The sequence below is a fragment of the Saccopteryx bilineata genome, chromosome 1, assembly GCF_036850765.1.
Source record: "Saccopteryx bilineata isolate mSacBil1 chromosome 1, mSacBil1_pri_phased_curated, whole genome shotgun sequence".
Classification (NCBI taxonomy): domain Eukaryota; kingdom Metazoa; phylum Chordata; class Mammalia; order Chiroptera; family Emballonuridae; genus Saccopteryx; species Saccopteryx bilineata.
Window position 1 is genome coordinate 404159867 of NC_089490.1, and position 21464 is coordinate 404181330.

Below are 21464 nucleotides of genomic sequence, written 5' to 3' on the forward strand. Positions count from 1 at the left end.
AGGAGGAGGAGGGGGGGGAGGGGGAGGAAGAGGGGGAGGAAGAGGAGGGGGAGGAGGAGGAAGAAGAGGAGGGAGAGGAGGAGGGGGAGGAGGAGGAGGGGGGAGGAAAAGGAGGGGGAGGAGGGGGAGGAGGAGGAGGAAGAGGAGAGAGAGGAGGAGGGGGAGGAGGAGGGGGAGGAGGAGAGGGAGGAGGAGGAGGGGGGGAGGAGGAGGAAGAGGAGGAGGAGGGGGAGGGGAGGAAGAGAAGGGGGAGGAGGAGGAGGGGGGAGGAAGAGGAGGGGGAGGAGGGGGAGGAGGAGGAAGAGGAGAGAGAGGAGGAGGGGGAGGAGGAGGGGGAGGGGAGAGGAGGAGGAAGAGGAAGAGGAGGAGGAGGAAGAGGAGGAGGAGGGGGAGGGGAGGAAGAGGAGGAGGAGGGGGAGGAAGAGGAGGAGGAGGGGGAGGAAGAGGAGGAGGAGGGGAGGGGAGGAAGAGAAGGGGGGAGGAGGAGGGGGGAGGAAGAGGGGGGGAGGAGAGGGGGGAGGAGGAAGAGGAGAGAGAGGAGGAGGGGGAGGAGGAGGGGGGAGGAGGAGGAGGAGGAGGGGGAGAGGAGGAAGAGGAGGAGGAAGGGGAGGAGGAGGAGGAGGAGGGGGAGAGGAGGAAGAGGAGGAGGAAGGGGAGGAGGAAGAGGAGGAGGAGGACGAGGAGAGTGAGCTCTGGTGGGCGAGGGAGGAGGGCTGCTTCCTGAGAGGCAGGACCTGGTGAGCCCGGGGGTAACTCACTCCTGTTCCTGGCCCCACTAGCGACAGCACATGTCAGAGCGGCAGGAAGCCCGGCTTCCCGGTCACACGGCCCAGGGAGAAAGGCCGGGATGGAAGCAGCCACGACTGCTCTCCCGGGAAGGTCCCACCGGCACAGCCGCAGCTCTGAGACCGCAGACGGGGCCTGGCACGGGCGGGGGACAGGAATGCAGCCGGGGCCACGGGCGGGGGCCAGGAATGCAGCCGGGGCCACGGGCGGGGGACAGGAATGCAGCCGGGGCCACGGGCGGGGGCCAGGAATGCAGCCGGGGCCACGGGCGGGGCCAGGCAGGCAGGGCCCGGAGCCGCCTCACGAATTCACCCGAGAGCGCTGGGGTGGCGGGGAGGTCAGGCGTCCCCAAGGCCCTGCGGTAAAGCCAAGGCAGCCAGTCCGCGGGGAAGCCTTCCCTCGTCACGTGGGCCACTCGCTTGAGGATGACGGGGTGATGCTGCCCCCAGTGTCTGTCATCGAAGGGCCCGGGGGGGGGCTGATACGGGTGGAGTCCCAGGACAAGGACGTGCTGAGATGGACCCCAGCTTGTAGAGAACTCATGCGGAGGGCCTGGGGCGACACTGGGTCCCTGAGGCTGGGGTGGGGCTAGGGCGCTTCCCTGGGGACCTCACCGGCTCAGGACCAGGGAGTGACCAGTTTGGAAACACTCAGGTTTGCAGACTAGTTTGACCCAGAGGACGGGAAGCGTGGACGTGTGTGCACAGGCGGGAGGATTTCCAAGCACCTCTCATGGGACACGCTGAGCAGCAGCGACCCGTGGCCACCACGTCTGGGCACACGGCCGGCCGGGGCTCCGTGAGAAGCGAGCGCAGCAGGACACGTCACCGGCCCGGGCCTCCCTCGGGCAGCGGGCCGAGGCCACGTGGCACGTGTGATCCAGGGTGGAGGCTGTTCCGGGCTGGGAGGGCGCCAGATGGGGGTGGGGGCCCCAGAAACAGAACACGGGCAGTGAAGACAACGCACGCGCAAACACACAGGTACTAGGGTCACTGCCGCACCCGTGGGGACAAAGATGACAAGTGTCCCCGGGAGGACCGTGGACACAGCGTACGGGACCAACCAAGAACCACGGCGGACCTCCAAGTCGACACTCGCACGGACATCGGTGCCGGAAGTCGGCCACAGGTGAAAACACCACCCCGACGGCTCACACGTGCACCTCATGGCCGTCTCAGACAGGACGTCACCTTAGCTCGTGTCCCAGCAAGTCAGCGCCAGCCTACGACCCAGGCATAAAACTTCCAGACGAGTACGGACAGAGGAGGGAACCACAACCACAGGACCAGTCCGGCAGACACACAAAAGGAAGACCATCAAGACCCCCGGAGCGGGGGCCAGGCGCCCAGACGGCAAGCAGCCCCCCCTCTCCCGTGTACGGAGCGGGCCGCACGAGCAGGACAGGACCCCCCAGGGCCGGCCACGCACCGCACCGCACCGCACCGCACGGCGCCCTCAGTCCCCGAGGAGGGGAGGGGGCGGCGGAGCAGACTCAGCCGGCTGTGCACGCGGCTCACACGCGCTCAGGCTGCGGCGTCTGCGGGGGCTGGATGACACCTCCCTCCTCTCTCTGCAACTCGCTGTGAAAACAGTCTCTGGGAACCCAGACAACGCGGTGTGATGGCTGCATACCTCCAGGTCCGGCAGCTGCCCGGCTCTCCCCGGGAAGGAAGCCTCACCCTCCACGCTTGCCAAGCGGCACCTGGCCACGCGGACCCGGATGGACCCGACCGCGTGAGAGGAGGTGGGTGGGGGGTCCGGCTTTCCCCAGGACCCGCCGCTGACCCCGCTGACCTCGCCAACACACAGGGCGCCTGCCATGGTTCCTACATCCCCGCCTCTGTTTCCAGGCTAACGGGACACACCGAGCAGTCAACATGCGTGCAGGGGGGCGGGGCGGGGAACCGGATCTTCTTTCAGATCAGACCCGCTCTGTTTCACCGCAGGTGAGCTCTGTCTACCAAACAGGTATTTAAAGGGGGAAAAATCAAAATAAATTAAAAAATTTAAAAAAAAGAGTCATCACTCAGGGCAGCATGGATTTTACACCCTCACTCATGAACACGCACACGCACACACGCACACACACACCCCTCCCCACACACCGCACTGAGAAACCTGTTTGAAAACGCCACCCTCTCTCGAGCCATCATCTATACATCTCGGAAACATCGTTACCCAGGCACCCGGTCCTGAAACCTAGCAACCGTTACCAAGTATCCTCCGCCAGCTAATCAGACGCCCCGGGCCTGCACATCGGCTCAAATGTGCTTCATCTTAAGAAACAAAAGCCGCCGGCTCGCTCGCTCGCTTCCTCTCTCCGTGAGCTGCGTGCGGGAGGACAGGGCGCAGGGTAACAAACCTTGTTCGGCTGAGGAGGAACAACCCATGTCATTTCATCCATCTGGCCGTGCATGTCCCCGGAAAGCCGGGTGCAAACAAAAACAACAGGGATGGAAAAAAAAAAAAATAGGTTATCCTCTTGCAAAGCTTATCAGCTTGCAACATGCTTAGATATTTGCGTGACTATTAACGGACGCGGGCTCCCCAGCTCCCCAGCAGCCTTGCTCTGGGGGTGGGGGTGGGGGGTCTTCCGTCCTACAGAGGCCATCATAAAGGCTCTATGGCAAAGCTCCTGGGACCCACGGGGCTCGTGTGTCCTCGGCCACCGATCAGCTCTGGAGGACGGGCAGGGACCGGCTTTGGTGTTATTCATGGCTACTTGCAAAACCAGCACTTTTCTCCGGGCTGGCAAATAAAACAACCCAACGGAGATCACGTTTAATTTCTTTCTCTTCTTTTCTTTCTGGAAGAGGTAGGGAGGTGAAGACGGATGGCTCATCGACGGACCCACAGCCTCGGTGAGGAACAGCGGACGCGCTGGCCGGACGGTGAGCAGCACACGGGTCGCGACAGGAGACGAGCTCCCTTTTTAAAGAGATAGAGCTGCGCCCGCCCACACAGCGTTCCAGACCCGCTTCCGGAACCTACGGACCTCGGAGCACCCGTGTGTCCCCTCGCGGGGTCCCGGCACGCTCTCTGTCCTCCCCTAAGGCCACCCCGCCGTGTCACGGGCACCCCGACGTCCCGGCTGTCACCTCTGTGTCTGCAGAACAAAGGTCCATCGCTCCCAGGAAGAGGCTGCTGGGTCTTTGATAGAGAGACGTTTCCAGAAAGACACCCAGAGATCAGGCTGCACGTGGGGTGTGGGCACAATGTTCGGTGTCTGACTGACTCGCTCTGAAGCCTCAAAGCTGCCCCCATGGTGTCCCTCCGTCGCCTGGAATTTGGGGTCGTAGCACCACAGCTGTACTCAGAAACGTGACCCCACACGACTTGAGGCAAAGGTGAGCCTAACCTTTGTTCCTCTGGAGTTCAGAATCCCGGCCCGTGAGGCTGGGTGAGGTCCCGGGGTGTCCCAGCCCTGACGAAGTCTCTGACAAGTGAGAACTCATCCCGGGTCCCTCCAACAGCCTCCAGCTGGGGACACGAGTCTCCAGTCTTCCCTGCTTCTTCTCCGCTGCACTGTGGCTACGGGTCAAGGTTTGCTGACGGCCGTGAAGCAGAAACCCAGCCCCCACCCTCTTCTCCAGCGGCACCCCCCACCCTTAATTCTCGAAGCTCACAGTAACAGGCGAAGGGCGCCTGCAGGGCCAGCTGAACCCCTCCAGCGACCACACCAGACACCCACCCCTAGAGAGGCCCGGAGCAGACAGAAGAGGAACTGGCCTTGACCAAGACAGTGGAGGCAGCACCCTCTCGGGTCACGGCGGGTGTGCGGCCGGGGAGCCCAGCCCCAGAAGCCGTAATCAGAATTTCCACAGAGCCACGGGCCCTCGGGCTCCACAGACCGGAGCCCCTCGAGGGGACGTGGCCCCAGAAGCACCCGGTGAGAAGACAGAGGACACGTCCCCCAGTACTACCCACCGCCCCGAGTCTGGTCCCCGGAGCCCACCGTGAGCTCTGCCCCAGGACTCTGACCATGCCAGGCGGGGTAAAAAAAATCACAGCCTGGCAAACACATCCAATCCAGGGTCAGCGTGCCTAGAACAAGGGCTCCTCTCCTGACCCCCCACGACCGGGTGTAAGGGAAACTGGGCTTTGATGTCAAGAAAAGAGGGGAGTGGGAGGGGCCGACCTCTGAAGGGGAACACTGGCGGGTGGGGGGGGGAGTTGTTTGTTCAGCAGATGTTTACTGAGGCCCTACTATGCACCAGGCAGACACCGCCTGTCCTTACGGAGACAACAGCCCAGAGACACAATCACACAGCAACAGGTGGCCTCGAGTGGGTTGACGGTGGCCCCCAAAAGCCATGCCCAAGCCCTAATCCCTCCATCCCGTCATTGCAATGTTATTGGAAGACAAGGTCTTTGCAGAAATAAGTACCGTATTTCCCCAAGTATAAGAGGCACTTTAATTTTGGGGGGCCCGAAATTTGCAAAGAAAGAAAAAAGTATTACATAAAGTTACTTACTAAACGCAAGTTTTATTCATCCTAAAATTCATTACAAGCGCAAAAACGCGTGGAATGCAAGTAAAGAAACCCTACAACCACTGTAGAAGACGCATCCAGTTTTTAGACCCCAAGTTCTTCGAAAAAAGGGTGCGTCTTATATACGTGGGGAAATACGGTAATTTAAGGATCTCAAGATGAGAACATCCTGGATTTCAGGTGGGCCCTGACCTCCGAGACTGACCATTGTCCTTGTCACAGAAAGGAGAGAGCCCTGAGACGCGGATGCGGAGAGGAGGCCGTGTGCAGCCGGGGCAGCGAGAGCGGTGACCCGCTCAGAGCCCAAGGGACGCCCGGGGCTGCGTCAGACGCTGGGGGCCGGGCGGGCTGCCCGGTGCCTCCGGGAGGAACCCACCCCGAGGACGCCTTGACCTGGGGCGTGTGGCCTCCAGCACGGCGAGGGAGTCCACGGCGGCAGTTGTGAGCCCCGGCCACCTTGACCTGGGGCGTGTGGCCTCCAGCTCGGCGAGGGAGTCCACGGCGGCAGTTGTGAGCCCCGGCCACCTTGACCTGGGGCGTGTGGCCTCCAGCTCGGCGAGGGAGTCCACGGCGGCAGTTGTGAGCCCCGGCCACCTTGACCTGGGGCGTGTGGCCTCCAGCTCGGTGAGGGAGTCCACGGCGGCAGTTGTGAGCCCCGGCCACCTTGACCTGGGGCGTGTGGCCTCCAGCTCGGCGAGGGAGTCCACGGCGGCAGTTGTGAGCCCCAGACACCTTGACCTGGGGTGTGTGGCCTCCAGCTCAGTGAGGGAGTCCACGGCGGCAGTTGTGAGCCCCGGCCACCTTGACCTGGGGCGTGTGGCCTCCAGCTCGGCGAGGGAGTCCACGGCGGCAGTTGTGAGCCCCAGACACCTTGACCTGGGGTGTGTGGCCTCCAGCTCAGTGAGGGAGTCCACGGCGGCAGTTGTGAGCCCCGGCCACCTTGACCTGGGGCGTGTGGCCTCCAGCTCGGTGAGGGAGTCCACGGCGGCAGTTGTGAGCCCCAGACACCTTGACCTGGGGTGTGTGGCCTCCAGCTCGGTGAGGGAGTCCACGGCGGCATTTGTGAGCCCCCCAGTCGGTGGCCTTTGGGGGCTGCAGCTCCAGGAACTGTACTGGGCTCCCTGTCATGTTCTAAACAGGTTCCCTGGAGAAGGGGGTGGGTGGGCCGGCCTGGAGGCCCTGGGACGCCGAGGTGGGCTGTCCGCCCGGGGAGACCGTAACTCCAGAGGCCGCCCCAGACCTGCCGAGACAGGCGCTCTGGGCACCGACCGCGCTCTTACGCCAGCTCTCGGGAGCACGCGGACCCGTCCTGTGCGCTGGGCACGGGGCCTCAGAGGCTCCTAGTGGGCTCCTCACGAACAGGCAGGGACAGGAACGGAGCGGGTCTCAGGCCTGGTCTTCTGATCTACTGCCACCAACACAAAGCCTCAGAGACTCGCCGGGGGACAGGGGTGGGGGGCGAAGGAGCACCCAGGTGCCCGGGGACCAGGACGCGGGGCGAGCGGGAGGGTACAGAGAGGGCAAAGGGCATGAAAGACCGTCTTCCCGAACGGCCGCCCTTCCCCCAGACGCGGCAACTGACCCGTGGCTCACCCCGAATTGGAAGGTCTTTCAACACCACGCCGGGAGACCCCCGGGCATCACACTGGGGGGAGGCAGTGCCGATGCGCGCTCCTGCACCCCCCCCCCCCGAGCTCCCCAGTGGGCGCCTGCAGGATCAGCTGCTCGCTAACACACCTGAGGTGGCGTCCTGCCCCAGCCCCTGCCCTGCGTGCCCACTGTGCTTCCTGGCATCGCCTCCACCGTGAGCCACCCGCCCTCAGGTCCCTGCCTTGCCAACTTCCAGAGGGATCGAGCCTGAATGGCCATGTCCAACGTCAGCTCCGTCCTCGGCCACACAGACACGATGCTGCCTCGGGACATGAGGCTGCCCATGAAACACTGGGCACGCAGCTCCCAGGAGGTGGCCACAGCTTCACAGCTGCGACTCGGTCCCCCGCACGGAGGGTGGCTTTCTTAGACAGCCAGCACGGACCCGCACGCAGGAGTGACAAGACCCAGGCAGGCAGATAAACGCATGGGCTAGGGGACGGGTCAGCAGCAGGCTCGCCCGCCACACACACACAGTAACGAGGGAGAAGCAGAGGTGGGCGGTCCCAGGGCATGGAGAGCGCGCCCGGGCTCAAACCTAGAGGCTCAGCTAACACGGCGTGGCAGCAGGATTTCACACCAGGGCCACCATGCTTCCAGGAGTCGGTGTTCTGAGTGACCCCCAAACCACAAAGGGACCACAGCCTCCTGCTCTCATCTCCTCTCGGAATCTGTCAACAGAGCCGGGTCTGCACGACGCCAGCTTCCTAGCTCAGTTGCAGACCCCCAGTCAGAGGAGTCTTCTCCTTGGGAGACGCGGAAGGAAGCGCGGATGCTCCGTACGACCCCTTCCCTTGGGGGCGCGCACAGGGACAGCCCACCGTGCTGGGGACAAGACGCTCTGGCTCCTCGCCTGAGTCGGCATAGGAGCTGGCCTCACATCCTCACAGAGCCCCGGTGGCTCACAAAGATGCAGGAGGAAGGGCCTTCCACCTCAGTCCCAGCACCGTGACACACAGAGGTCACAGGAGCCTGTGGGGAAGTCCCCCTATCTCCAGAGGGCACGCCCTCTACAGTTCAGTAAGTCATTGACCAGAACGGGTGAGTAGGAGCTAGAACGTACTCGCCTGACATTACAATTGTATTAGCGGTAACTAAGATATAGTCGCCCAGCATTACAAATGTATCACTGGTAACAAAGATGTAGTCACCCAGCATTATGAATGTACTATTAGTAACTAAAACATAGTCGCCCAGCACTATAAATGTACTGTTAGTAACTAAAACGTAGTCACCCAGCATTATAAATGTATCACTGGTAACTAAAAGATAGTCGCCCAGCATTACAAATGTATCACTAGTAACTAAGATGTAGTCACCCAGCATTATAAATGTATTATTAGTAACTAAAACGTAGTCGCCCAGCATTACAAATGTATCACTGGTAACTAAGATGTAGTCACCCAGCATTATGAATGTATTATTAGTAACTAAAACGTAGTTGCCCAGCACTATAAATGTACTATTAGTAACTAAAACGTAGTCACCCAGCATTATAAATGTACTATTAGTAACTAAAACTCAGTCGCCCAGCATTACAAATGTATCACTAGTAACTAAGATGTAGTCACCCAGCATTATAAATGTACTATTAGTAACTAAAACGCAGTCGCCCAGCATTACAAATGTATCACTAGTAACTAAGATGTAGTCACCCAGCATTATAAATGTATTATTAGTAACTAAAATGTAGTCGCCCAGCATTACAAATGTATCACTGGTAACTAAGATGTAGTCACCCAGCATTATGAATGTACTATTAGTAACTAAAACATAGTTGCCCAGCATTATAAATGTACTATTAGTAACTAAAATGTAGTTGCCCAGCATTACAAATGTATCACTGGTAACTAAGATGTAGTCACCCAGCATTATGAATGTACTATCAGTAACTAAAACATAGTTGCCCAGCATTATGAATGTACTATTAGTAACTAAAACAGTCACCCAGCATTATGAATGTACTATTAGTAACTAAAACAGTCACCCAGCATTATGAATGTACTATTAGTAACTAAAATGCAGTCACCCATGATTATGAATGTATTACTAGTAACTAAAGCAGTCATCCAGCATTATAAACCTATTACTAGCATCTAAAACGTGGACACCCAGCATTATAAATGTATTATTAGTAACTAAAATGTATTCACCCAACAAACAGGTTATTACTTCTAAAATAAGGGGAAAAACCCTCTGTCCCTAGAGATGCATTTGCATTGCTGATAGAAAAACTAATTTTATCTCAAAATTGAAGAGATGAGTCAGGAACCTCCCCGACCTGGGTTTAAAGTCAGCTCGGTGCTTCCTGGACCTGGCGGCTGCTGAGGCAGTTTTTAAGGACAGGTTAAAGGCTGGTCCCTAGATTCCCCGTGGACCAGGAAGGGCTGTGGATCAGCAGGGCAGGGTAGGCGGCTGGGCCCCGTTCCTGGTGCGTCTGCGCCGTGCCGAGAGCCGAGAGCCGAGAAAGGAAACCGCTTCCCACCTCCCTCTGCCTCCAGCACCCCAACACCCCAATTAAGATCAGTGCTTAATAAAGACAACGAGAGTGGCTTGCTTGTTACCAGCGCAGACAGCTCAAAGATCCACGGAGCTCTTGGGGGGGGCATTAGCAATGCCCCCAGTTGTGGCTGAGACCTCTCACGCTCCCTCCGCTCACCCCTGTGCTGAGTGCCCTGCTGGACAGGGTCCGGTCCCCTTCACAGCAGTGGTGTCTGGAGACTCCAAACGGCCTAATCTTTTTCTACTTGCTCTCCCGGATTGGGGCAGGGGTGGGGGGGGCCTGAGAGCACACTTTATGTTCTAACTCACTCTGCAGACATTAGCTCCTCCACCTCTATAATGCGCTCGCGGAGGTGCTGATGCGGCCTCGGTGCAGGCCTGGGTCTCCGAGCAATGAAGCTATTTGCTCTGGCGCAGAGGAGGGGTTGGCGTCAGCATCGTGCGCGGCCCGGGGAGGCCCCGATGCTCAGCGCCGGGCAGCCCCGCGATGCAAGCTCAGCACCTTGCTCTGCAACCTTGCAGTTCCCAGAGGCAGGGCGGGTGCCAGCCACACACACACACACACACACACACACACACGCCACAGGGCAGGGCACGGACTCACAGGCAGACGCGAGGCCCCGCTCGCCCCCAGCGCCCAAGGCAGGGCGAGCGGCACAGGCAGGAGGACACAGATGCCGTCGGCAACATCTCTGGGTGCCGCGCTGCCCAGCCCCCCCTCGATGGATGGTGCCATCGTCATCGAACGCTCACCGCTGGCGGTCCAGTGGGACTGCTCCCCGCTGCAGCTCCTGTGCAAGCCCAGGGCCGGAGGACACAGGCCGGCGGGCTCTTCCAAGATGCAAGACTGGGCCCAGCCGCCGGCAGGGCGGCAGGACAGAGGAGGAGCCCCAGAGACTGTCCTCCTGGTTGGCACAAGGGGTACTAGAAAGGGGAAGGGTCATCAGCGTCATCGCCGGGGGCGGCGGGGCGGGTGTGGAGGGAGGGGCGCTGGGCGGGGCGCGGCGGGCTCTGTCTTCTCATTTAGTCACCGGCTCTTTCAGCGGAGGGGCACATCATAGAGAAACTTCCAGTAACTCCATTCAGGTGAGTCACAAGTTGCCTGATCCGCCCGCTGGACAGCCCAGCCCTACGGCCACGTGGCTGCTTCGCCAATTGCCTTCCCCGACTGGTAAGGTTTTCCTGAGCCCCAACCCCGTGACTGGTTTAAAACAACAACAACAGCAACAACAATGACCCCAAACAGGCAGAAACGACGCCCCGGCTCTGCTTCCTGTTAGGTGGGGCTAGACGCGGACTCCAGACCCACCTAACGAGGACGAGAGAGAGGGCTGGAGGCGTCCGCTCAGCAGGCCGCGCCCGCGCCCACTTACCGATGTCCGTTTCCTTGTGGCTCTTGATGTATTCTGCCAGCTCGAAGTTGCCCGCGATGATCGCCACCTGCAAGAGACAGGACACCAGGTGACGGTGGCCACCGCAGGACGGCCGCGTACAGGCGGCTGCGGCACGGGGAACCCAACCGTGGCTGCTTCCATTATTTTTTTTTTTTTCTGTTTTTGAACGAGATAACACCTCTTCTTCCGGCTTCATCGGGATGTCATTGACTTACCACGCTGATTAAGGCGTAGGGCCCAAGGAGTCGACTTATGTATCTGTTGTGAGAGGATCACCCCAAGTTTTAGTGAACGGCCGTCACCTCAGACGGTCACAAAAAGTCTTTTTCCCTTGTGATGAGCACCCTGAGAATGGCCGTTCTCGGCGACTTGCAAACACAATGTGGCCACGGTCACCATGCTGTGGGTTACACCCAGGACTCAGTGTCTTGTAACTGGAGGTCGGTGCCCTTCACCCCTTCTCCCACGGCCCCCTCTTACAGCCCCGCCTCTTAAATACCACAAATCTGACTTCTTTTTTCCCTATCAATCAGGGCTCTTAGCTTCCCCATGTAAGTGAGCTCACATGGTATGTGTCTTTGTCTGACTTAACTCACTGAATGTAACGTCCTTCAGGTCCACCCACGTTGTTGCGAATGGCGATAATCAGTCAAAACTCTTAAAACAGCAGCTACAACACCCTTCGGCCCTCCAACCAATGGAGAGTCTTGTCTTTCCAATTTTTCTTTTTTTTAAGGTGAGAGGAGGGGAGATAGAGAGACAGACTCCTGCATGCGTCCCTGACCGGGATCCACCCGGCAACCCCTGTCTGGTGCTGATGCTCAAGTACCAAGCTATTTTTAGTGCCTGGGGCTGAGGGGCACCAACAGAGGCATCCTCGGCACCAGGGGCCACAATTGAACCAATCGAGCCACTGGCTGCGGGAGGAAAAGAAGGAGAGAAGGGGGAGAGGGAGGGGAGGGAGAGAAGCAGATGGGTGCTTTCCTGTGTGTCTTGACCGGGAATCGAACCCGGGACATCCACCTGCTGGGCCAATGCTCTATCCACTGAGCCACCAGCCAGGGCCTTGTCTTCCCACATTGCCACACACCACGCGTGCCCCTCCCGAAGCCCCTGGCCACTTGAAGACGAAGAGGCTATCACTGTACGTGACAACCTATGTGAGCACCGCCTGCACCCGGAAGGCCATGGCAGAAATGCTTGGTGCCGTGGCGGGAGTTCCACAGGGCTGGAGCCCGGGGACTCCGTGGATGGTCCTGTGTTCCCACCCCGCCCGACCGGTTCCAACGCACGCCGGGAGGAGTCCGTTCTTCTGACTAGACACCAGCCGGCCCCGGAACTGAACAGAGGCGGGGCCCCGAAGGACGCACTCACCGCTCTTCATCAGAGCTCAGGGCAGGGGGAAGAATCGCACCCTCGTGTGTGCACAGCCGGGTGGGCGGCATCGGCCCGGCATGTGCGGGCGATGTTCCAGCTCGGGCCCTGCGGTGTGCTGACCGAGGCAAGCAGGCCATGTGGCTGTGGACACGCTGAGGCAGCGGGCAGCGAGGCCAGTGCCCCCAGGGGTGGCTGGGAGGGCCCCCTGGGAGACCCGAACCAGAACCACACGGGCAGGGATCAGAACACTGACGGGGCCCTGGACGGGCATCGGAAGCCAGGCTGCGCGCAGACACACGTCCACACTCGGGTGACTCTCAGGGATCGTGTGTGTGGCGGGCGGCCTGGCCAATCGCTCGGCAGCCTAAAGAGCAAAAGCTGAGATTTCTTGGAGCAGAAGAAGTTCCCGCCTGCCTGACGGATCTCAGACTTGCCAGTCGCCACAATCCTGCCAGCCAGCTCCTCTTAAATACATGGATCTATCTCCAACCAGCCGGCTCTGTTCGTCGGGAGAACCCTGACTGAATTGGCCCTGCGTGGAGGCCCGGGCTGCGGGGTGGGGACCCACACACGCCCGACGCAGAGTGCAAGGCCAATAGAACCTGGCTGGGCCCCGGGCTCCACAGGGGCCGGAGCAACCCCCCAACACTCATCCCAGCGGCAGCAACCCCCGCCAGACGCCAGCCACCCAGATGCAGAGAGCTCACTGGACCAAGGAGGAGACAGCCTCGCCAGGCGGGCTTGTCGCGGGAGTCAAGGAAATACATCGGTTGGTATGATTCATCGCGTTAACAGAAAAATAAGGGGGGAGTCGACAGAACCATCACAATGGGGCACGTCTGCCACCCATTCTGACAAACGCATCATCAGCCAACGTCTGACACAACGATACTGACCAGGAGGGGACCCAGCCGGCCAGGGACAGGAGGGAAGTTCAGCTGCCATCTTACCGCATAAGAGGCTGCCCAAAGCTTCGAGGGGGCGTGGGTCTGGGGACGGCCCACCCAGGCTCGCCCCTGCGTGAAAGGGGAGGGGATCGTCAGGTGGGCTGGCAGGTCCGAGGTGGCCTCACCCCGGTGTCTCGGCATTGACCGTGGCTTCTTCCATCAGCCGGCACCGCGACCCCCGGCAGACGGGCGGCCCCTCTTCACAGCACGCGCCCAGCCCTCTGCCGTGTAAAGCACTATGGCAGTCAAGGGGGAAAAGCTACGGAAAACACTTGGGAGGCATAAAAGTTTAGCATGCACCCCCCCCAAAAAAAAAAACCCCGGGAAATAATTAGCTCCCATTGACCAGGATGGATCTGCCCATAAAATGCAAATTTCTCCTTTGAAACTGCAGTGGCTTTGAGGGACAGTGTCTGGTCCCGGGAAGTGCCTGACGGAATGAAAGAGCTCTGGCTTTTATAAGAAAGCGCACAGTTCCCCCGCGCTGGCAGAGAAACGGCTTCCTTCCGGGACAGAGGTGCACGTGGGGCTTCAGGCTGGAGAAGCTGAGCCCCCAGGGGCCGGTGGGACTGTCCTGCGGAGCCTCCAGGGGCCCCTCCCCAGGGCAGAGGAAGGACAGTGTGTGTGTCGGGGATCTGAGACTTCCGGGGGCTACAAATGCCCCCTGGACTGGCTTCAAGCACGCTGTCATAATAACGGTGACGGTGGCGGTCCAGCGAGCACGGCTCATCTTCACGCGACACGTGTGTGCATCCAGGTGTCAACACGCATCCCGCGATGCAAGCCAAGGCCCAGACCGAGAACCGGAAATGTCAACGTCACTGAAGCCAGGGACTGTATCTACAGCTTCTACCGGGGGACAAGGACCACGACAAGAGAGACAGCACTGCCACTTTCCAGGAAATGGCACTTCTTACCCCAAAACGGCCGGAGTGAGAAGGGCGCGGCGGCAGTCAGCTTATGAAGTGGGTGACACTTACTTACGGGTTGACCTGACAGTCACACGAAATGTTTCATTCTGTCCAGTGACGCAGAGAAAAGCAAACAAGGGACACTATAGCTGCCGAGGTCACACTCGAGCGGTGTCACACAGTTGTGTCCTACAGCGAGCCTGGTTTCTGTCAGGCACTTTACTGGACCAGCTTCCAAAGGAAACCAAACGATTTAACTGAAACCACTGTCACGCGTCATGAATGATGGGGACAGATTTCACCGCGATTCACCGAAGTTGCCCCGTCCCACAAAAACAAAGGTTATCTGTGCAAATCGTCCGTTGCTTTCTGTTCTGCTCCCCGGCGTCCGCAGTCTTGTCATGCCACAGTTGCAGGGAATGCAGTACTGGCGTCCGAGGCAAGTTCTGGCCAAGGCTTCCCATGGGCCTCCCTCCCGGCGAAGGCAAGGGAAAGAAAATGAAAGAATTCCATGCCGCCCCCCTCTCCTCTCACCAGCCTCCACCTGGAGTGTTTATAAATCAACTCAAGCTAGGTCCTTTCCATTAGAAATAATGACATCCAGCCCTGGTCAGTTGACTCAGTGGTAGAGCATTGGCCCAGCGTATGGAAGTCTCGGGTTCGATTCCCAGCCAGGGCACACAGGAGAAGCACCCATCTGCTTCTCCACCCCTCCCCCTCTCCTTCCTCTCTGTCTCTCTCTTCCCCTCCCACAGCCAAGGCTCCATTGGAGCAAAGTTGGCCCGGGCGCTGAGGACGGCTCCATGGCCTCCACCTCAGGTGCTAGAATGGCTCTGGTTGCAGCGGAGCAATGGCCCAGATGGGCAGAGCATCGCCCCCTGGTGGGCATGCCGGGTGGATCCCGGTCGGGTGCATGCGGGAGTCTGTCTGACTGCCTCCCTGTTTCCAGCTTCAGAAAAATACAAAAAAAAAAAAAAATTAAATCCACCTTATAATGAATCCCAGCGCCACAGAAAAAAACTTGACATAAAGAGGTTCCTTCTCGTCCTCTGTCCCCGTCAGCTGTGCTGGGTTAGAGCCCCTCCGCCCCCCCCCCAGCCACGCTAGGAGCACGCGGCACCCAGCAGACCCCGCCTGCTAAAAAGCATGCAGTGTACATGAGTTTAAATAACATAAAATTGCATTTCATTACCTTTGGGAACAACAAAAATCGAAAGATATTTACTTCATTAGGGAAAGCTGAGAGAGTGAGTTCGGCTCCTCGTGCCAGCAGGCCGAGTTTGGAGGAAAGGAGAAAACAGAGGAGAGAGGACGGAGGATGGAGACGAGGAGAGTGGGGAGACCGTGAAGGAAAGAGGGCTGCCTCCCCAAACGAGTTTCTAATGTCATCGTAAGTCGTGTAAAACCACCCTGAATATAAGCCACGCGTTGAAAGTTTGCCCTCTGGGGTCTGGGGGCTCCAAGAGAGGGGTCTGCATTTCCAGGCCGGCCCGAGCTCACGCCGAAAGGCACCGGGAAAGCCTCTGGTGGGGGGGTGGGGGACAAAGGGATTTCACGCCCTCGGACCCTGGTGTCCTTGCTGCCGGCCCAGCTCCGCGGTGTCTGCGGTTCGGTCCATTCTGGAAAGGCCGCACCATCCTCTCAAGGTTCAGGTAACGCTTGGCGCACTTCATTGGGTAGCGGCCGTGCCGGGACGTCACCGAGGGGCAGCTACGTGAGCGCCGATGACGTGTAGATGAGTGTGCCCCATGTGAGTCGCACGGTGACGCCGGAGGGAGCTGCCGACAGGACACCGTGGCTGCTTGGTCCGGGCTGACGTGGCGGCTGTGAGGCCTTCGGCGTGGTGACAGTGCCCCACCGGCCACACTTGCTCTGCGGCCCTGTTCCCCAGGACCTTGACAAGACAGTCCACAGCCTGTGTCCGACCTCAGGCCCGCAGGCTGCACGCAGCCTCGTGAACACACTTTCGATGCCTCCACTGAGATCCTTGTTTTCTCCTTGACTGTTGGTGTCTCTTTGACACAACCTCCCGGTCACCAGGGGAATGAGCCGCTCTAGGCTCCTGACAGCCTGGTGACCCCACGCCACTGGGCGGAGGGAAGCCACCCACACCCACCTGCCCATCCCGGACTCACAAGAGAACCCTGAGGAGGACGGGACACTTGGGGCCAGCACGGAAAAGCCTCGCAACCCCCCCGGCGACCTCGTGGACTAACAGGGGCGCCCAGGGTACGGAAGGGGAGGCAGGGGTGCAGGAGACGGTGTCTCATCGCTCCCACTGGGGAGGTTCTGGGCAACAACATCGTTCACATTCCGGGCGCCCTCTGCTCACGGCGGGCTGCATTTCGAAATGCTCATTTCCTACGTCTCGGCCACCACGGTGGGTGGGGAAGCTGACCGCTGGCTCAGCTAGTGACGTACGACCCCGGCGTTTCCTGCCTGTACGACGAGCTTGTCCTTAGTCTTGACGTCATACGTCAAAATGCCAACGTCTTCTTCTAAACTTTATTTATTTATTTATTCATTTTAGAGAGGAGGGGGGGGACAGGAAGTATCAACTCCCATATGTGCCTTAACCAGACAAGTGCAGGGTTTTGAACCAGCGACCTCAGCGTTCCAGGTCGACGCTTTACCCACTGCGCCACCACAGGTCAGGCCCGATGCCTTCTTCTAAACACAGACCTGGTTCCCTCTGAGATACTTCAGTGCCTCGGAAATCTCAGCTGTGCCCAGCTGCTGCTGCCACACTCGCCGCGCGGGTCAGCAGACTATTCACCCCGCCCCCACCCCCCGCGCCCCCTTGGCAACTGCATCCCGGCGCCCGGCATGTTCATTCTTCCAGCGATGACTCACGGTGCCGTCTGTGGACAGATGACGCGACAACAATCCCAGAAGAGCTGTGAGGCGTCTGTGCAGCAGGGTCGCGGCTACGGGAGGGCCCTGTGCCGCGCCGGGAGCGCCGTGACTGCAGATGCCGCTCCCACTGGCCTGGCCCTGTTCTAACAGGTCCCGGAACCCGAGTGCAAACCTTGGGCACAACACTCCTGAGCAACCCTTCTGTGAACCTTTCATTGCTCCAACACTGTGGAGCCAGAAGAACTGGGACGAGACCTCAGCCTGGCGCGAGGAGCCCTCTCGGAAGCGAGGGTCTGCTGTCCAGGAGGATCCGACGTGGAAGCCCCTCCGATCCCACCCCACCCTGCCTCCTCCGATCCCGCCCCGCCCCGCACCACGCCCTGCCTCCTCTTGTCTCCTCGTTGGTCGACCTATATGGGGAAGCTTCCTCCAATTTTCTTTTATTTATTTATTTATTTTATTTTATTTTATTTATTTATTTTTAGAGAGGAGAGACAGAGAGGGAGAGAGAGAAGAGAGAGACAGAGAGAGAGAAGGGGGGAGGAGCTAGAAGCATCAACTCCCATATGTGCCTTGACCAGGCAAGCCCAGGGTTTCGAACCGGCGACCTCAGCATTTCCAGGTTGACGCTTTATCCACTACGCCACCACAGGTCAGGCTTCCTCCAATTTTCAAAAGCCGGGGCCGTGGTTTCGGCTTCTGTGGGCCTCAGGCAGCAAGCCCTTGCTCTGTTAAGAGTCCTGGGGTCCCACCCCCGTGGTACCACAGCATTCCGCCATCCCCAGACCCCCAAGGATGACCACAGCATGGTCTCTGCCCCCAAGAAAGGAGGGAGGGCACACAGGAAGCTCTCACCTGGGAGAGCACCGCGGGAGGAGCCACTGCAGGGCGCCACCTGGAGGCAGACAGACGTCACATCAAGGTCAGGCCAGGGCCCTCTGGATCCTTGGACCAATCACACGGAAGCAAACCATCGCATTGTTTACAAGAAAGTCCACGATGTTTTCTTGTGTCTCCTTTTATTTCAGAAGCACACCGGAGCCTGCTGACACCTAAGTGTGTTTCTGTGTGTTTACCAGGTCCTTCCTGACCGCCACGCTCTCTGCCGCCCTCTCTGCGGGGGGTGGGGGGGGGAGCATCCCTCCTCCCTGGGGCCGGTCCCGTCGAGGGAGGCCCACCTATTTTCTGCAGCAAAGGGTTAAGGAAGGCTGAGTGACGGTAATACCCTCTGTCACTGGTTTGCCCAAAGCCACTGTAAGCTGCATTAGGCACCCTAGTCCGGCAGGACAAATGACCACCCCGGTTGTCCAGCACTCCCAGGACAGGGGGCCGGACCGGAACTGAGATCAGGCTCACCCCCGGAGCACTTCCCGCCACGCACGATGCTCACAGGGGCTGCTCTGGGCAGGTCGGAGGACATGGGGACAGCCGGAGAAGACAGGGTGGGGCCAGAACAGAGGACACCCTCCATGTCCACCCGCTTGACCTGTCACATGGTCACGGAGTGGAGGGAGGCATGAAAATCCCCTGGTGATTATGAAAATCCTGAACGTGGACCTGGCAGAGGGCAGACAAGCTTAATCCTGCATCTGCTGTGTGTGTGTGCACAACCCCCCCACACACCCCACACCCCACACACACACACACACCACACCCCCCACACACACACCTCACACCACACCTCACATACCCCACCCCCCTCACCCCACACACACACCACACACCCCACACCTCACACACCCCACCCCACACACACACCACACGCACACATCCTACACATCACACACCACACACACACACCCCACCCCGCAAATCGCACACACACACCTCCCATACACACACACCCCCACACACACACCACATACACACACATACACGCCACACACACACCACACACACACACACACCACACCACACACACTGTCTCTCCCCCACCAGCTCTCATGAGGCAGCACAGATATCCTTTCCAGAACTCTAATGGAGCACGGATCACTGGGCAGAGGGCGGCGACACAGCTACCCACCTGTGCCATTTAAAGGGCAGGAAGCCCCACGCTCTCCCAACAGTTAGCACACCAGCCAGCACCTGCTCGCTGCCTGCACAGAGTTTACCAAAGCGAGTCCGGCTGCAGGGTGACCCTCTTCCACCTGGGCAGAGGTGAGCCGGGACCAAACGGGGTCCAAGGAGAAACTGAGGCACAACCGGCTCCGTGCTGTGGGGCACAAACTGCCTCCCCTCAATATGCAAACACTTCGTTTCTCAGTCTCCACAAGCAAAGTCTCCAAAGCAAGCTGTGGGGTGGGGGGTCTCGGGACACCAGGCCACTGTTTTGTCTTTTATTAGGAAACTGGCAGGCAACGGCAGGGTATGGCGAGGAGAGGGAAAGTAACCAAGGAAAACCACCAGGCAGGGGGAGGGAGCAGGCCAGCTCTCTGGCCCTGCAGATGGTTCACTATCTCAGCCCTCTTCAAATGAGACAGTCTGTTAAGGTGGCCCCCGGGGGTCTAAAAGAACCCGCATGCCACATTGTTGCCCTGGGAGAACTGGGAAGGAGAGGTTGCTAAATACTCGTTCACTCCCATGGAGCTCCGCAGGGCGCCAGCTCAACACGGAGAAGCCTGCACCTGGGGCAGAGCAGGCAGAGAGGCGGGGGTCTCCCTCAGCGGGCAGAGAGGCAGGGGTCTCCCTCTGGGGGCAGAGAGGCGGGGTCTCCCTCAGCGGGCAGAGAGGCTGGGGTCTCCCTCAGCGGGCAGAGAGGCGGGGGTCTCCCTCAGCGGGCAGAGAGGCGGGGGTCTCCCTCTGGGGGCAGAGAGGCGGGGGTCTCCCTCTGGGGGCAGAGAGGCGGGGGTCCCTCTCAGCGGGCAGAGAGGCGGGGTCTCCCTCAGCGGGCAGAGAGGCGGGGGTCTCCCTCTGGGGGCAGAGAGGCGGGGGTCTCCCTCAGCGGGCAGAGAGGCGGGGTCTCCCTCTGGGGGCAGAGAGGCGGGGTCTCCCTCTGGGGGCAGAGAGGCGGGGGTCTCCCTCAGCGGGCAGAGAGGCGGGGGTCTCCCTCAGCGGGCAGAGAGGCGGGGTCTCCCTCTGGGGGCAGAGAGGCAGGGGTCTCCCTCAGCGGGCAGAGAGGCGGGGGTCCCCCTCAGCGGGCAGAGAGGCGGGGGTCCCCCTCAGCGGGCAGAGAGGCGGGGGTCCCTCTCAGCGGGCAGAGAGGCGGGGGTCTCCCTCAGCGGGCAGAGAGGCGGGGTCTCCCTCTGGGGGCAGAGAGGCGGGGGTCTCCCTCAGCGGGCAGAGAGGCGGGGGTCTCCCTCTGGGGGCTCCGCATGGGCTGTGAGAGCGCGAGTCAGACAGCGTCCCCACAAACAGTCCAGCTTTCCTCTCTCCAAAGGGGAAGCCAACGGTGCCCGTTTCGCAACTGCGATCACAGCCCAGCGTCACGAGGCCACCACCCATTCGCCATGTCACCTTCTCTGCCAGGTGCCACTTAGGGGGCTCTGTCAGGGGGAAGAGCATCTTTTGAAAGTTATTCATCAAAGATAACCAATCAAAAGGTGGTAACTGACAACTTCCAAAGCAGCAAGAGGACACAGCACCGTGGTCATGCCTGGAGAAGAAGACCCAGCTTCCGGTCCCACGGTTTGCTTTACTTGCTGTGTGGCTTTAGCTTTGTTACTTAACACCTCTGAGCCTCCGTTCCCTCGTCCGTAGGCAGGAGCAATAACGCACTCTACCTCACAGGCTCTCTTGCCAATTAAAGCAAGGCCGTGCGTGCAGAGTAATGAGCATCACCACCGGACATAAAGGGCAGGTACTACTAGAATAATCATTATTCTTTACAGGCGTGTTCTATAGCCAGTGAAAGGATATGTTTAAAAGAACTATTACCCCAGGAGAAACAAAAGACAAGTTTAGAAAGGAGAGAGAGGCCCTGGCCGGTTCGCTCAGTGGTAGAGCGTCAGCCTAGCGTGTGGAAGTCTCAGGTTCAATTCCCAGTCAGGGTACACAGGAGAAGTGCCCATCTGCTTCTCCTCCCTCCCTCCTCCCTTTTTCTCTTCTGTAGCCATGGCTCGAATGAAGCAAGTTGGCCCTGGGTGCTGAGGATGGCTCCATGGCTTCTGCCTCAGGTGCTAAGAAGAGCTCAGTGGCTGAGCAATGGAGCAACACCCCAGATGGGCAGAGCATTGCCCCCTAGTGGGCTTGCTGGGGGGATCCCAGTTGGGCGCATGCAGGCATCTGTCTCTGCCTCCCCGCCACTCACTGAATTAAAAAAAAAACGAGGGAGAGAGGCTGGATTTTTTTGTATTTACCTTGTTTTATATATATTTGATTTTTAGAATGATGCACATGTCTTAAACACTCACAAATAAAATAAAAAATTCAGAAAGCAGTCATTACAAGTCAAAAATAAAATCAAACAAATGAGCCTCTGTGCGTACATAGCTGGCGGCACAGACACACCGAGAAAAATGATTTAAAATGACTTTCAAACACAGTTAATTACACATCCCCGACAGGAGCGACTCCAACGATGAAACATACCTACAAATGAAAATCTTGAGC

General features: G+C 59.2%; 1 protein-coding gene across 7 annotated transcripts in view; it reads right to left on the reverse strand.

The window, feature by feature from the left end:
* The window catches only part of SHANK2 (SH3 and multiple ankyrin repeat domains 2), a 443651-nt gene that overhangs the window by 305899 nt on the left and 116288 nt on the right, over nucleotides 1-21464 (reverse strand). For all 7 annotated transcript variants that reach the window (XM_066252293.1, XM_066252296.1, XM_066252295.1 and 4 more), the window contains one exon: nucleotides 10805-10871. In XM_066252293.1, the coding sequence (XP_066108390.1) occupies nucleotides 10805-10871 (67 nt within the window). The remainder of the gene's footprint in view (nucleotides 1-10804; nucleotides 10872-21464) is intronic.